This window comes from Dermochelys coriacea, chromosome 23 (genome assembly GCF_009764565.3).
Source record: "Dermochelys coriacea isolate rDerCor1 chromosome 23, rDerCor1.pri.v4, whole genome shotgun sequence".
NCBI classification, from domain to species: Eukaryota; Metazoa; Chordata; order Testudines; family Dermochelyidae; genus Dermochelys; species Dermochelys coriacea.
Window position 1 is genome coordinate 10,706,889 of NC_050090.1, and position 17,059 is coordinate 10,723,947.

The following is a 17,059-nucleotide window of genomic DNA, read 5'->3' on the forward strand; positions in this document are numbered from 1 at the left end:
GGAGAGGGTGCAGTAAGAGAAGGGACTGTGGTCATGTTCAGTACAACATGAATTGCCAAAAAATATGCTCTGAAAATAAAATAAAGGCCAAAGGAACCGGGTAACTTTTCTGCCTGGGCCAATGAGCTGCAGGAACCCTGAAAGCACCTCCCATGCAAATCACAGCATTGCTTCCTTTGCAGAAATATGGTCAGCAATCCTAGAAGTGTAGGATTAAAATACCATTCAGAACTACTACGTGGCTCCCATGAGAAGAGTCTATGGGAGGAGGGATCTAGGAGAGATCCTAAATCTGCTGGGAAGTTCCAAACAGTCCTCAGACACCAACAGCCTGATTCTACCCAAAGGCCACATCTATATCTCAAATCACTTAGGCGGGGGCTCTGAGAATCCTGACAGGAATAAAATATATTCTCCGCTTCCAGGGGATGCTGGTCCTGGTCCTGCCCAGACTTCCACTGCTGTAAATCAGGAGTAACTCCACTGAAGTCAAGAGAATGACAATGTAAAACTGCTGTAAGAGGACAATCAGGTCTGGAATCTGTAAAGATCTTACCTGACTCTGTGGTGCAAGATTCGGAGCCATCTCTCAGGTGGATGCTGGGGCCTCCCCAACCCATGGGACGAACTCTTTCTCTACCTCTTCCTGCTCACAGCCCTAGCAAGTCCCGGGGGAATCCCAAACACACCTAAAGAAACCTCCCTTACCCAAATGCAGAGAGCCCCAAGTAGGCTCCATCCCAGCCACCGAGGAAGCCAGAGCAGGGAACAAAATAAGTTCACACGGATGCAGGGAAGAGACAAGCTACCCCATGATTGGTAAAAAGCAAGTAAGGGACTAATTGCTTCTGGGGGATTTCTGGCACTGGACAACTCCTCAGAGGAAGCCCTTCCTCCCAGAACCAGTGGTTTAAACCACTGGTTCTGGGAGGAGATGGTGGGAGTCGGGGGCAGGGGCCAATGTCTCTCAAACTCTGTAGTAGTGGTTCCTGTTCCTCAGTTTCACATTATTATACACATATGTCTGGAGCGAAGTCCACGTCTGGGAAGGTCTCACTTGTCTAGCTGAATTCTCTGGTAGGCTCTAGCTAGAAATCAGTCTGGGTGGCACTCGATCTGCAAGGAGGCTCTGTCCCTTAGGATCTGCCATCATGATGCTGCTGATTTTCTGGCAGCACACCAGAGGCTCTCTCCTCCTAAAGCCTTCCCCAGGGTCACTCCCCCATGTGGATTCTCTTGTGTTTAACGAGGTTTAATGGGTGTGTGTACCTTTTTTCACACAGGTAGCAGATGTAGGGTCTTTCTCCAGTGTGGGTTTTCTGGTGTAGGGTGAGTGTGGAGACCTGGCTAAAGCTCCTCCCACACTCAGTGCAGGGATAGGGCCGCTCACCCGTGTGAACCCGCAGATGCTTGTTAAGATCCGACCTACTGCTGAACCTTTTTCCGCACTCAGCACAGGGAAAGGGCCGCTCACCCGTGTGCACCCGCAGGTGCTTGTTGAGATCCGAGCTCTGGCTGAACCCCTTCCCACACTCAGGGCAGGGGAAGGGGTGCTCACCCGTGTACATTTGCAGGTGCCTGCTGAGTTCGCAGGGGTGATTGAATCCTTTCCTGCATTCAGGGCAGGAATAGTGCCTCTCAGCAGCGTGCAACCTTTGGTGCTCACTGAGATCTGAGGGGCAGCTGAACCTCTTCCCACACTCACCACAGAGATGGTGTCTCTCCCCCATGTAGATTTGGCAATGCGCAGCAAGCGTGGCCAAATGCCGGAAGCTCTTCCCGCATTCTCCACAGGAATGGGGCTCTCCCCCGTGTGGGATCTTTGGTGTTCAGAAAGCTCTGACTGATGCTTGAACCTCTCCCCACATTCAGCACAGGGATGGGATCTTTCCTTTCTGTGGACTCTCCCATGGGCCAAGAGTTCCTGCTTTTCATGGAAGTTTTCCCTACAGTCTATACATTTATGGGGTTTCTCTTGGCTATTAAGATCTCCCATAGTCCCAGGTCTGCCCTGTGGAAGTGGCTGGGGAAGTCTGAATCTGTTCTCGCACTCCCCTAAGGGATCTGACACATTCCAAACTTGGTTCCTCTTCTACTTCTCGCTGGCTTCTTCCTGCTCAGGACTCTGGCAAGCAGTCTCTGCTGATCCCCCTTGTAACATGTCAGGCAGCTCCAGGTTTTCAGGCCCTTCCTCATGAGGCTGTATCTCGGCTTTGCTCAGGATCCCGGCACCTGTCCTACAATAACATGTAATTATTGTAATTATGCAAAGTGTGGGCCATTAATGGTGGCTTGGAATCTTGATGGCTCCCATTAACCCGGACAATTGACTGTAAATGGCTCTGTTTCCTTGTAAATCTTCCTGTATACCTGTGTGCTGGCAAGTGGGTAATGAAGTCTCCCAATTTTATTCAGAAGAAACTTTTTTTCCAAAAGAAAAACAGGCAACATTTGCCCTAAGAATATTCCAGTGTCCTACAGCACTTTAGGGTGCTGTGCATTGTCCAGATGTGGCCCCAGAGAAGGTCCCCCAATGCCTTGCTGCATGGCCTCTACAGTTGCCTCTGATTTTGGGAGGTTCTGTGATTCAGCTGCACACTGACGAGTCCTGCATTTCAGCAACTGGAGCATTAATGACATCTGTCCCACTGCAGACCAATGGTCGCGTATGTCGGTGTCTCTTCTCTCTGGGACCGTGGATGCTTTAAGATAAACCACAGTAATGTTACTTTTTTGACTAACCAGCCTAAAGCCAGAGAAATGAAGCCAGAAAATGTCCATCTGAAAGCACTGCTGTACGTACATCAGGAGCTGTTCTAATGGGCATCTAGGCTGGGAAACACCAACGACTACACATCCTCCATAAGCCCCTCTGAGGCAGCCAGTTCAGATTTCCCCCTCCCCAGCCTTGGCCTGGCCCTTTTCTGCTCCCCAGACTGCTGGGCTTTGCCCTGACACCTGCCAACTGGGCAGAGGAGCCCTTCATCTTCTCTCCATGCCCGCCGACCCATCCAGGTAGTGCCAGGTTCTCCCTGCGATGGGGTGTTATTATAGACTCATAGACTTTAAAGTCAGAAGGGACCATCATGGGTCAAAGCGGAACCTATGTATATAATTTTGATGGGGTTAAACCAGCTTCTGAATTCACGAGTCATAAATATCTCTGTAAGTAATACCCTGTCCTACAGTCATTTACTAAAATCTCTAAGGGATAAATTGGCATTTGCTAGTATAAGAACAACCAAAGTAATACTAGCAAAATCTCCAGAAAGTGAACGAGACTCCATCTCTCTGAGATCACTTGAGTTCTTTGCCCCAAATTTTCGGGACAGGATCTACACAGTGATGAGACATAGTTATCAAATTTCATATCCACTGGAATAGATTTGTGTGTGTGTGTGAAAATCAGACTATAACGGGATGCTAACTTCAACCTTAACTCTGAGGAGACCAGCTATACCTCCATGATAGAAGAACACACCTCCTCCCTTTGTGACACTGCTTTAAATGCTCAATAAAATGTTACATAATAAAAATAATAATAATACTAGGACAGAACTTCAGTGACCCAAACTCCTCCCATGGATCTTTAGAGGAGGAGAAATAAAAATCCAAGGTTATTGTTCATTGACAATATCAGCCAGAGTATGGACAAATAATTATCACAAGGAAGCAATTGGTGGAAGGAAGCTCTGTGTTAGCAGCTTTCCCTGCCACTAACATGATACCCAGGGTGTGTACACCACCGCACAGCAGCTGCTAGCAGTGTGAGACCGTGCACGCCCCTCTGACACCTACATCCCATACAAACCTATTGGGGGAAATCCTGCCCCATTGAAGTCAATGGGAAACTCCCAGGATTTCACCCCTTGCCTGTCTTCCTTCCCCTTTGGTAGGGCTGTGATGGGGAGGGTTACCAGCAAGTGGTGCTGGGGCTTTACTAATAGGATCTGTCTCACAAGAACCAATTCCCACTTGGATAACATTTTGAAGGAGGTTTCAGAGTAGCAGCCGTGTTAGTCTGTATTCGCAAAAAGAACAGGAGTACTTGTGGCACCTTAGAGACTAACAAATTTATTAGAGCATAAGCTTTCGTGAGCTACAGCTCACTTCATCGGGAGCATCCGATGAAGTGAGCTGTAGCTCACGAAAGCTTATGCTCTAATAAATTTGTTAGTCTCTAAGGTGCCACAAGTACTCCTTTTATTTTGAAGGAGGTTTTCAAACCTGCCTGGGGGATTGGAATGTCCAGCTCCCAGGAGTTTTAATGGGAACTTTTAACCTTGAACATCTCTGCCTTGATTATTTGTCTGACTGCAGAGGCTGGTGGGGAAAGCCCCTCTTTAGCCAGATAGATTTTCAGGCTGTGGAGGTATCTCCCCTATCACCGTGGTGTGGAGTTTGGGAAGGATGTTTTCCTCTTGCCTGGATGCGTGTCTGTGTGTCCATGGGGGGTAGGGCCTGACTGGCCAGGCTAACAGCAGCTATGGGAGGCAGCTACTTGCTCCTGGGTGGAGATCTGTGACCCCAGCAGTGAGACTAGGGTAAAGGCACAACCCGAATCCTGAGTAAATCCATGTTCCAAGCCCTCAGGTTGCTGCCGAGCTGGAACAGGCAAAGAAATTGCTCTTTTCTATCACTTCACTTTGTCGTTAATAAAAGCTGTCACTCACCCTGGAGGTTCCCAGCCAATTCACCAAGGCATCTGGGGAAGAGTATGACAGTTACACATTGTCACGTGGCTGTAAATACCCTTAAGGGAAGGCACCTCACTGAGCATGAATTATAACCCCATGGCTCCCACCCCTCTCCCAGCCAGGGCAGGGCTCCCCCATGGGCAGCACTGAGCACAATGGAGCCTGATCCTGAGCAGGGTCACTAGGGGATACCAAAGCAGAAGGATTTAATACGGCTGTTGAAGATGTTCAGTGGAAACTGTCTGTCTGGGTTTCCACAGAGCTCTTTTGTCAGAAACAGGGTCAGCTTTTGGCAGAAAACTTCAAGATTTTGTTCAAAAAATGAGTGCCTTATGCTCATATTCTCCTCTACAGGCTGGACTTCATCTCCCATGATTCACTGCAACTAGGGACTCCCATGATGTACTACTTCCAAGAGGGGAGAAAGTGGTGCAGAAAATGGGAGAGTCAGACAGCCTGGTTCAAAGAAGAGACCAGGAGGATGAAGCACCTAAACTATGCCTATGAGGCAATCTTGGACCCAGCTCCCAGTGGAGGGGGTGGGACACTTTCCAATGGGAGCTTTCCCTGGGATGTGTCCTTTCCATGAAGGAAGGGAAGTGGTAACATTTTGCCTCAGTCCCCTAAACTACAGCAATGCAGGACTGGGGATTACAGGCAAAGGGTAGGACAAAGGAACCTCAGGAACTCAGATGCAAAAGCCCTGAGACCACAAGAGCTTTTTCTCCTCATTCACTTTGATCACAGGCAGTTTGTTGTTGTAATTCTTGGCCAGACAGTCTGATCTGGGATCTGTCCATCCCCCACCAATTAACACATTTACTCCCAGCCCCCACATTTCTCCCTCATGTGCAGGTGACCCCAGTAAGTCCAATACTCTCCAAAAGCTCTTACATTCAATATGATCTTCAGGAGTGTTGCTGGTGTCGCACTGGACTTGTTCCCTGTGGGGAGAAATAAGGACAGGGGGTACCAGTGATGCCACATGCTCTCTCACTGTCACCTTAGTTACACGGAGGAGGTTTCAGAGATCCAGCTGTGAGTAGATTTCTTCCCATGGCTGGTTTTCCTACTAGGATTCAGCTCACACTCCGTGGAAAGGCAGCAAACCCTACTTCAAGATAATCAGGGAAGGTAGCGGCTTCACCATTTATGTAGGGAAAGTCTAATAAAGATGAGACTTGAACATCCTGTTCTACTTCAGCAAATGGCCAGAAACCAACCACCAAACCCCACTATGTTAGCATGGAGTTAAGATTCGGGGGGGAACCGAAAATCCATGACAAATTAGGATAGAAGTTGAAGAGAACACTGTCATTTTCACAAAGTTAAAACTGGGTGACATTTTTCAACAGGAATCTTTTTCATGAACTATATTTTAACCAAAGTCAAAAGTTTGGCCAAAATTGTTTGATTTGATGAAATTTTTAGTGAAAAAAATCTTAAACAAAATGTTCATTTTGTTTTCTTTCAAATGGACATTTTGATTTGTTTCACTTTGAAACCCCACATTTTCTGTGAATAGTTTTGATGAAAATTTTTATTTGAATTTTTTTAACGCAAATAAAACTGGATTTTTGGCCCGGGGCTGCTCACAATGTAAAAAGGCTGAAGGTCCTTAAGGCTCGACTTTAATGTCTTTGCATAATGTGGAAATGCAGCTTCAGAGCCCCCTTTCAGGCCCAGTCTGCTAACCAGCTCCCATGACACAGGAAGGCAGGGTGGGGGTGTCTGGTGGGACAGTATGGTCATATGGGAGGAGCAGGGAAGGAAGGAATCTTTGGGGAGAGGCAGCTACAGAGCCCTAGGGGTGGGGAGCACTGGAGGCAGGCAGGGAACATACACAGCTGGGAGTCAGGGTGGGGGCTCTCAGCACTGAGGGTCTGTGTGTCGTGTCCTCTCTACCCCCACCAGTTTTACTGGCAGAGTCGCTGCACTGGGAACCCAGTCTGGGCAGAACACTGCCAGAGCCTGGAAACTGCCTCTAGTCTCTCCATTCACCTTTCCCTCTCTGTGTGCATCTGGTCACCCCATGGACTCCTTGGTCTCCCACCTGGCTCTCTCTGCCCCACCCTCAGGGCTTAGAATGAGCATATGGGCCCAGTGGCCCTCAGGAAGGCTGCAGTGAGCCCAGCAGGCTACAGAAGGGACAGAGGGGGAAGGCAGCATTAGTCAAGGGAACCTTGAGTGGCAGGTGCTGGCTGCAAAGCAATGGGAAGTGACCCTTAAAGACTTTCTGCAGGGTCCTTGCAGGGTCTCTGGGTGTGGTGCTGGGCAGACAGGGAGCCAGGAGCACTTGGAAGCTCCCCCTCTGCCCTGTGTGTTATTCACATGTACAGTGTGCTCTGAATCCCCACAGGCGTCCCTGCTGCCCAGCTCTCCCCAGCAGGCGTGGGGAGGGGGCAGCGCCTTGGCCACCCCCCACAGACCTGCACCAAATTCATGAATTCTGTGAGTGAACCCACTGTGGGTGTTTCGGGGCAAGTCCATGTGTGGACGCGCCTTGCCTGGCACTAAACCAGCTATACATGGATGGTGGGTATCATAGGCCAGGGGAAGCTAAGCCTCCCAAAACAGCTGGGCAAGGCCCCACCCACACTCTGCCCTAAGGCCCCTTTCCTGCATCCTGCTCTTCCCCTATGGCCCTGCCCATGCTGCTCCTCTTCCTGCCCTCACTCAGCCTCTCCCCCCAAGCCAGCTGGGGTTGAGGCTAGGGCAGGCAGGCCGGTCAGCTAGCAGCCTGGGACATCTGGGGAAAGTCGCTGGTGGCCTGGGCCAGCCAGTGGGCCTGGACTCAGGGTGGCTGAGGCGGGGCTCCGCTGGCCATGGTGGGGGGCTTTAGGCTCCAGGAGGGGGGGCAGAAGGGGAGGGGAGTGGCCTTGGGCAGAAGGGGTGGGGCTGGGGAAAGCCTCCCCGAAAGGGGGACTCCCGTGCTGCCCATGCAGCTGCAGCCGATGGATTTAACATTGCGTGTTACCCACTGCAGCTAGATGGACTTGTTTCCCAGCCAGGCCTGGCCACTACTAGCCCCGCCCCAGAAGAACAGACACAGTTCTGGGGAACTGGCTGGGTCGGTCGATGCTGCTTTGTGGACGAGTAGCCCCGACACTCCCTGAGTGTAAAATGGGATCACTTTCATTCTTTCAAACACCTCAGGGCAATTTTCAAACATGCCCATTCTGCTGCCGGTGAATTCGATGGGAACACGCCTCTTTGGCAAAACCCTTCCTTAAAGTGTCTCCTCCTAATCCCCAGATCCCGTCCCAACCAGGGATCCATCCTTCCCTGGCCTTTTCAAAAATTCCTGCACAACAACCAGACTGAAACACCCTCCCTCCCCCACAGCAAGAGAGCTGAGCTCCGCTTGGACTCTGGAGCAGCTGCTGGCCCTTATTTGATTCAGAGAGAACAGACCCAGAAAGAAAACAAGATGGGAGAGGGAATAATCTCCTCCTACCTTTGTTCCCTTGGTAGAGATGCAACTGGAAGCAGTGAGACAATGTGATCAGAGATGTGGCCATGTTTCCTTGTGGGCAGAGAGAGAGAGAGAGAGAGAGAGAGAGAGAAAATGTGTGACATGGTCCAAATTCATCATCATATTAATGCAGAGACCCATCCCCATGGCCCAGCCCAGCGCTGTCCTCCACCAGCCCCATTGACTGCCCCTGGGAGCGGTGTGGCCAAGTCTGATGACTTAAGAATCAGTTTCATGGCATTTGATGTTCTACATAAAGCCCCAGGTCTGAGAGTCAGGGGGTTCAGTGAGAATCTCAGCTTTCATTAAAAAAAAGAAGTAATATAACCATGCTGTTTGGGGAGAAAAGCCTGAAAATGTGACCCAAAGGCCCACAAAGATCAAATCCCCCAGGCAAATACAAAGACCCCACACTGATGACTTCTTGGAAATCCCATGAGTTTTAAGCCAATCTCGAGATTGTTGAGGTGACTTGAGTGCTGTGAAAGCTTGGGGCTGTGGATGCTGTGTGTGGAAGGCAGAGCTGTGTCCAGAGCTCTATTTCCAGAGTTGTTAGGGCCTCAGTCAGGAAAGCACTTACACATGGGCACAGATGTGATGGCCCTTCCTCATTAGGGGATGCCTTCCTGAACTGCAGAGTTAGTGATCTGTGTATTGATATTCCATCCGTACACATTCCCCTGGCTGACTCCTAGATTGTGACCATCTCTGGGACAGGGTCTGTCCCCTTCATTACTGATCTGTGCAGCAGCTTGCGCAGTTGACTCCTGATCCCCGATTGGGGCTCCAGGGCACGACAGTAATATACCTAATAAATAATGTACAGTGTGATGTTGCACTCTATATGATTTTATGAAAATATGCTAATGAGTGTGAATATAATGTAACTGGAATATGTTTCATGCAAAAGGTCTCTTGTAAAGTATCATTACAAAGCTTATAATCTACTGAGTGTGGACATCCTATTTGTATGTATGTATCATTTTCGTATCTGAAACTAGAAATATGAAATATAACTCTGAGGTCCTATTGTAATTATGCAAAGTGTGGGCCATTAATGGTGGCTTGGAATCTTGATGGCTCCCATTAACCCGGACAATTGACTGTAAATGGCTCTGTTTACTTGTAAATCTTCCTGTATACCTGTGTGCTGGCAAGTGGGTAATGAAGTCTTACAGTGACATGTGATTAGGTCACCTGAACTGGAATCCATCTTTAACCTGCTGCTTTTCCATTTAGAAGGAGGGGTGGGAACCCAGAGAGGGACAAAGGATTCCTGCCTTATGCAAAAGATATATAAGGGGGTGGAACAGAACAAAAAGGGTTGCAATTATGAGAAATTCCCTAGCTACCACCTGAGCTGGAACAAGGACTGTACCAGGGGAAAGGATTGTGCCCAGACTAGGAAGGCATACAGTCTGTGAAAGAAACTTATTGAAACATCTCTGAGGATAAGATTTTATCTGTATTAAATTTTCTTACTGTATTAGGCTTAGACTTGCATGTTTTATTTTATTTTGCTTGGTAATTCACTTTGTTCTGTCTGTTAGTACCTGGAACCACTTAAATCCTTTTTGTATTTAATAAAATCACTTTTTACTTATTAATTAACCCAGAGTAGTATTAATACCTGGGCGGGGGGGGGGGCAAACAGCTGTGCATATCTTTCTATCAGTGTTATAGAGGGTGAACAATTTATGAGTTTTATAAGCTTTATACAGGGTAAAACAGATTTATTTGGGGTTTGGACCCCATGGGGAGTTGGGTATCTAAGTGCTGGAGACAGGAGCACTTCTTAAGCTGTTTTCACTTAAGCCTACAGCTTTTAGGGGATGTGGTTCAGACCTGGGTCTGTGTTTGTAGCAGGCTAGCATGTCTGGCACAACCAGGCAAGGTTTTGAAGTCCCAAGCTGGCAGGGAAAACGGGCTCAGAGGTAGTCTCAGCACATCAGGTGGCACTCCCAAGGGGGTTTCTGTGACCCAACCCGTCATATACAGCACCTAGCACAGTTGAGCTCTGATCCCTGACTGGGGTTCCAGGGTGCTACCGTAATACAGATAATTAATCACAATGATCACAGAATCATAGAATATCAGAATTGGAAGGGACCTCAGGAGGTCATCTAGTCCAACCCCCTGCTCAAAGCAGGACCAATCCCCAACTAAATCATCCCAGCCAGGGCTTTGTCAAGCCTGACCTTAAAAACTTCTAAGGAAGGAGATTCCACCACCTTCCTAGGTAATGCATTCCAGTGTTTCACCACCCTCCTAGTGAAAAAGTTTTCCCTAATATCAAACCTAAACCTCCCCCACTGCAACTTGAGACCATTACTCCTTGTTCTGTCATCTGCTACCACTGAGAACAGTCTAGATCCATCCTCTTCGGAACCCCCTTTCAGGTAGTTGAAAGCAACTATCAAATCCCCCCTCATTCTTCTCTTCTGCAGACTAAACAATCCCAGTTCCCTCAGCCTCTCCTTATAAGTCATGTGCTCCAGACCCCTAAACATTTTTGTTGCCCTCCGCTGGACATTTTCCAGTTTTTCCACATCCTTCTTGTAGTGTGGGACCCAAAACTGGACACAATACTCCAGACGAGGCTTCACCAATATTGAATAGAGGGGAACGATCACGTCCCTCAATCTGCTGGCAATGCCCCTACTTATACATCCCAAAATGCCATTGGCCTTCTTGGTAACAATGGCACACTGTTGACTCATATCCAGCTTCTCGTCCACTGTAACCCCTAGGTCCTTTTCTGCAGAACTGCTGCCTCGCCATTCGGTCCCTAGTCTGTAGCGGTGCATGGGATTCTTCCGTCCTAAGTGCAGGACTCTACACTTGTCCTTGTTGAATCTCATCAGGTTTCTTTTGGACCAATCCTCTAATTTGTCTAGGTCCCTCTGTATCCTATCCCTACCCTCCAGCGTATCTACCTCTCCTCCTAGTTTAGTGTCATCTGCAAACTTGCTGAGGGTGCAATCCACACCATCCTCCAGATCATTTATGAAGATATTGAACAAAACCGGGCCTAGGACCAACGCTTGGGGCACTCCACTTGATATGAGCCATTGATCACCACCCGTTGAGCCCGACAATCTAGCCAACTTTCTATCCACCTTATAGTCCATTCATCCAGCCCATACTTCTTTAACTTGCTGGCAAGAATACTGTGGGAGACCGTGTCAAAAGCTTTGCTAAAGTCAAGGAACAACATGTCCACTGCTTTCCCCTCATCCACAGAGCCAGTTATCTCGTCATAGAAGGTAATTAGATTATCAGGCATGACTTGCCCTTGGTGAATCCATGCTGACTGTTCCTGATTACTTTCCTCTCCTCTAAGTGCTTCAGAATTGATTCCTTGAGGACCTGCTCCATGATTTTTCCAGGGAATGAGGTCAGGCTGACTGGCCTGTGGTTCCCAGGATCCTCCTTCTTCCCTTTTTTAAAGATGGGCACTACATTAGCCTTTTTCCAGTCATCCAGGACTTCCCCCAATCACCATGAGTTTTCAAAGATAATGGCCAATGGCTCTGCAATCACATCCCCCAACTCCTTTAGCACTCTCGGATGCAGCGCATCCAGCCCCATGGACTTGTGCTCATCCAGCTTTTCTAAATAGTCCCGAACCACTTCTTTCTTGACAGAGGGCTGGTCACCTCCTTCCCATGCTGTGCTGCCCAGTGCAGTAGTCTGGGAGCTGACTTTGTTTGTGAAGACAGAGGCAAAAAAGCATTGAGTACATTAGCTTTTTCCAAATCCTCTGTCACTAGGTTGCCTTCCTCATTCAGTAAGGGGCCCACACTTTCCTTGGCTTTCTTCTTGTTACTAACATACCTGAAGAAACCCTTCTTGTTACTCTTAACATCTCTTGCTAGCTGCAACTCCAGGTGTGATTTGGCCTTCCTGATTTCACTCCTGCATGCCCGAGCAATATTTTTATACTCTTCCCTGGTCATTTGTCCAGTCTTCCACTTCTTATAAGCTTCTTTTTTGTGTTTAAGATCAGCAAGGTTTTCACTGTTAAGTCAAGCTGGTCGCCTGCCATATTTACTATTCTTTCTACACATTGGGATGGTTTGTCCCTGTAACCTCAAAAAGGATTCTTTAAAATACAGCCAGCTCTCCTGGACTCCTTTCCCCTTCATGTTATTCTCCCAGGGGATCCTGCCCATCAGTTCCCTGAGGGAGTCAAAGGGATAATCCCTTTCATCATCCCTTTGATCTTTCTCCCCAACCAGCCTCCCAAAAATGAATGATCGATTTCACCATGTCTTTGATCATTTCTCTCCCCCCATCCCAGACACATTAGGGCAGGGTATCTAAGGGGTTGTCTCTGCCATGTCTGTCTACATTCAATAACAAGTTTTGGCCTCACTCTCATACCCACCTTTCTTTCCCAGCAGATAAAGCACCACAGCCAGAACCAGGATGGCAGGGATTGTAATTCCCAACAGGAGCTTTAGATCTGGCCTTAGGAAAGAATCTCGATGTGAATGGCCTCTCCAAGCAGCCACCAGCAAGTCCCCACAAGCTGGAGCTGGCGGAGTCCCGTGGTAAGTGACCCCTAATGTCCTCATGAATATACCCGGGGAGCTCACTCTGCAGTTATCTGCTGGACGACATCATTGGCTGTTCTTTGTGAGTAAAGTTTGTTGAAGTTTTTCCACATTTGTTTTTGCCAAACTTTTTTTTTTAATCCAAACACAGTTTAATTGAAATCACAATCTTTCTCCCAAACAATTCACACACAAGGAATTGTTTGGAAATTGTTTTGTTTCCACAAAAATAATTTGGAAATGAAAGACAACGTTTTGTTTTGTTTTGAATTGACAGTTTTTGTCTCATTTTGGTTTTCAAAATCCAGAAATGGAAGGAAAATGTCCATTAGCTTTGAAACTAAACAAAGTGAAACTCTCTCTGTTTCTAACTGATAGTTTTGTTTTGTTGCTCTCCCAAAAAAAGAAACTGTCTAGTCAAAACAAAAATTTTTTGTTGAGTTTCATGAATATTTTTTCATCAAAACACTGACATTTTCCATAACAAGTTTTGAATGAAATAGTTTTCTTCACAATTTTTTGTGGCAATAACCCTGGATTTCCCCCCAGCTCTAAGGGCAAGTTCCTCAAGGCAGGAAACATCCATATGGGAACTGCCCTGCTTCAGGGAAGCATCATGTTTCAGGGCAGCACTGAGGTACAAACTTAACTTCAAACGACCATTTTAGTTTTAGCAATGGGACTGTAGCAGGTGCCTAAAGTTAAGCACATACATAGGTGCTGTCCTGGATAGGGTTGGACTCGAGCACACACTTGAGAGCTTTCCAGAGATCAGTACAGCATGCAGAGACATGTGCAGAGCTGGTCTACAAATATCCAGTGGAAGAATTTTCCATCAGATAATGCTGTTTCTTCAAAATCAAAACCTTTCGACAAGGCTCTTCAGTCTTTCGGAATGGAAATGTTCCTGAATTTCTGTTCCTTGCAAAATTTGAAATTTTGACTTTTCATCCTGATTCAAGATGAAAATAAAATGTAAAAGGTCAGAATTTCTCACAGGACAGAAATTCTGTGTTCCCAGGAGCTCTTGAGGCACAGATAAAATTAGTATCGCTCTGACAAGAGTTATACAAAGTCTGACTCCATCTTTACCTTTCCATGCAAGCTCTGCACATAGCCTTTGCAGGCATACTCCTTGGGTGTTGGTTTGTTGATGCAGACACATTGGGGGCAGCTGGGGCAAACAGTCAGATTTGGGCTCTGCTAAAGTCAGTTCCTGGGACACCGGTGCTGCCTGTGAACCAGGCACTGTTCTGGGCTGAGAGTCCTTGAAAGAGGGGGTTGCCCACATGCTATTTGTGACACCTCTGTTCCAGGACTGGAGCAGAGAGCATAAATAACTAATTACACAGACAGAAAGAACTTGTGAGTCCAGGTGTGATAATGCCATTTGGTGCCTCCTTCCAGAGTAACAACAAATACAGTGATTGCAGAGGGAGGAAATAATTCACTAACTGCTGGTTCAGCAGTGGGGGGTCATTGAACTACAGATGAAACTCCCACCCATCAGAAAGGTTTGGGATTCCCCCTTTGAAAGAGCCATTTTCCTGCCCTGCAAAGATGCAGCCTGGATCAGCAATGCTTGTTAAAGCCTTGGAGAGCTGCAGGGAGAGAGAATGCCGCATTGGACCCTGTTGTTTCGTTGTGTGTTTCCTCTACATCTACCATCACGGTGCTCACACTCAGACTGGGGGTTGCCCAGCCCACCATTCCCTAAATAGAGTCTCCAAAATAAAGAAACGCTTCAGAATAATTTATCTTGTAGGGAGGAACCCCCGACACCACCGCTGTTGGAGTCATCACCTAGGCAATAAATACACAAGAGATCAGAGCAGAGCATGGCCCCACTCCAGGCCCATACGCTACCCTAGCACTACTACACTATGGGCAATAACTGGCTGGTGGCCGTGCTGCTGAAAGGGGCCTGGGGTTAGAATGGATCACAAACTGAATCTGAGTCAGCAGTGTGAGATAGTTGTGAAAAGGGCTAACATTGTATGTAACAGGAGGTCATTGTCCCGCTCTGCTCTGCACTGATGAGGACTCAGCTGGAGGACAGGGTCCAGTTGTGGGTGTGACACTTTAGGAAAAGTAGACAAAATGTGGACAAATTGGAGAGAGTCCAGAGGAGAGCAACAAAAATGATGAAAGGTTTAGAAAACCTGACCTAGGAGGAAAGGTTAAAAACACTGGGCATGTTTAGTCTTGAGAAAAGAAGCCTGAGGGGGAACCTGATAATAGTGTCCAAATATGTTCAGGGCTGTTATAAAGAGGATGGGGATCCATTGTTCTCAGTGCCCACTGAAGGTAGGACAAGCAGTAATGGGCTTAATCTGCAGCAAGGGAGGATTAGGTTAGACAGTAGGAAAAACTTTCCAAATTGAGCTCTGGAATAGGCTTCCACGGGAGGTTGTGGAATCCCTGTCACTGGAGGTTTTTCAAAACAGATTGGACAAATTCCTATGAGGGATGATCCAGGTTTACTTGGTCCTGCCTCAGTGCAGGGGGCTGGACTTGATGACAACTTGAGGTCCCTTGCAGCCTGACATTTCTATTATGTTCCCATCCCCAACCTGTCTGGGTTGGGCCTTCTGAGCTGAGATGGTGAATATTGGGGGTGGGGCTCCTTGTGTCAAATTTTGAACAGAGATGTTTTGTTGGAAATTTTTCATTTCAAAATTTCATGAATTTCGGCGTTTGGATTTTCAGGTGGTTATTATTTAATTGTCGTTCTCGCTCTGCCAATCACCTCCCCATTTTGTGTGATGCTGAGTTGTTGGGCAGGGCTGAGCTGGGATACACACACACACATCCCTTACCTGTGAGGCTGAGGTGCTGGTTAGGGCTGAGCTGGGATCTGATCACTCGGTTGTCCTTGTCCCTGATCTCATACCCACAGAAGTAATTCCCAAAGCTGCCCCCGGACACCACAAGGTCATAGCCATAGGTGAGTTTCCTCAATAAGCTCTTCTGGGATGAAATCTCCTCCCGGTCCTTGCAGAAGACAACACAGGTGGCCAGGAACTGGGAGATAACAGAGCACTGGAGCCATACAGAGTCCCCTGGCTGGGCAGACATCTGGTTCAGGTAGAGGGTGGGGCCATGGAGAGCGCCTGGGAAGGGCAATGCGTCAGAGCTTTCAGTGGGGTATTGGTGGTGCCCAGTGCTATTGATGGGGCAGGAGGTAAATGGCGGGTGTATCTGTACCATGTCTCAGATGGAGGCTCTGATTCCAGCCCAGCTGGGCAATCATGCGGGACGAGCTCTCTCTGGTGCTCAGGAGTTTCATTAGCCAGGATCATTTGGGTTGCGGAAGAGCTGGAGGTTCAGCCGAGCTGGGCTCCCATTGTCTGGTGCTGCGCACTCTTCTAGAACAAGGGGTCCTGATGTGGGCACTCCGCTGACACAGATGGGGCAGTACGGCTGGGAGAGAGGCGACCCCACAGCGAGGCCGGCTCCCGGCCATTGAGGGCTTCTAGGGCCCGGCCAACACCTCGGCCTGCCCCCGCAGCCCATCCAGTGAAGGCCAGTCGCTGCCCCAGGGAGCTCACCAGCTGATAGCTAAGGAGCTGTGTCCAGTCCCTAGCCCCTTCGGCGTCTACTCTAACATCCTCCTTGTCCTTGTGCCCCTCCTGCCTCCAGCCCCCAGCTGGCACAGGAGTCACCGACAGCAATTCCAGGCCCAGGCTAATGGAAGATCCTGGAGCAGCGGCAGAGAGAGGATCCTCCCTTTCCTGGACTAACTAGAGTCATGGGACCCAGCTCTGAACTTGTCGGGGAATTGCTTCTGTTGCTGGGCAGGTCAATAGTGGCCTGCCACCTACCCCAGCCCAGTGGTGCCCACAGCCGCTGCCTTGCCCAGGCAGCCAGCAAAGAAATGGCTCTGCTAGCCCTTGCAGGGCTGGGTGCAGGGTCGCTGGGCACAGCTCCCTGGCCCAGGTCATAAAGGAGCTCAGCCTGGGTGAGCTAATGGTCCTTTCTGATAGTGCTGCTTTCTAGTGACGCTGCTGACATTTAAGGATGAGGTGCAGCCTGAGTCCATGCAGGGGGTGAGCTCCAGAGGAGAGAGCTGCAGCCACAAGGACTTGGGAGCTGGTGCTATGAGTAGGTAATTCCCTTGGGGTCAGAGCTGTGGCATTCTCTGCTCCCCAGGGCCAGTGCCCCGGATGTGGGATGGGAATGGACGTGACTCTCTGACCCACACCGGCCCTGAATAAGAGCAGAGCTGAGAGATAGCTGGCCAGGGAGAGGTCGACTGGGAGACCTGTTCAATCTGCTGGGATCCAACACAGCCCCGTCTGCCTTCCTGTGCCATTGCCGCTGACACC

General features: G+C 48.6%; 1 protein-coding gene and 1 long non-coding RNA gene across 2 annotated transcripts; both read right to left on the reverse strand.

The window, feature by feature from the left end:
- Window positions 1-1,214: 1,214 nt before the first annotated feature.
- Window positions 1,215-1,730, reverse strand: MZF1 (myeloid zinc finger 1). The gene has a single exon (XM_038382237.1). It carries the CDS (start codon window positions 1,728-1,730, stop codon window positions 1,215-1,217), a length of 516 nt encoding a protein of 171 aa, XP_038238165.1.
- A 2,943-nt stretch (window positions 1,731-4,673) lies between these two features.
- LOC122457259 lies at window positions 4,674-12,646 on the reverse strand. Its single transcript, XR_006276735.1, has 4 exons — window positions 12,563-12,646; window positions 8,155-8,179; window positions 5,592-5,641; window positions 4,674-4,705 (listed from the first exon to the last, which is right to left on the reverse strand). It is a non-coding gene; the product is annotated as an uncharacterized LOC122457259 (long non-coding RNA).
- Between the last annotated feature and the right edge of the window lie 4,413 nt (window positions 12,647-17,059).

Coding starts and splice junctions, on each gene's coding strand:
- MZF1 (XM_038382237.1), bottom strand. CDS start 1,730: ATGGGGGAGAGACACCATCTCTGTGGTGAGTGTGGGAAGAGGTTCAGC.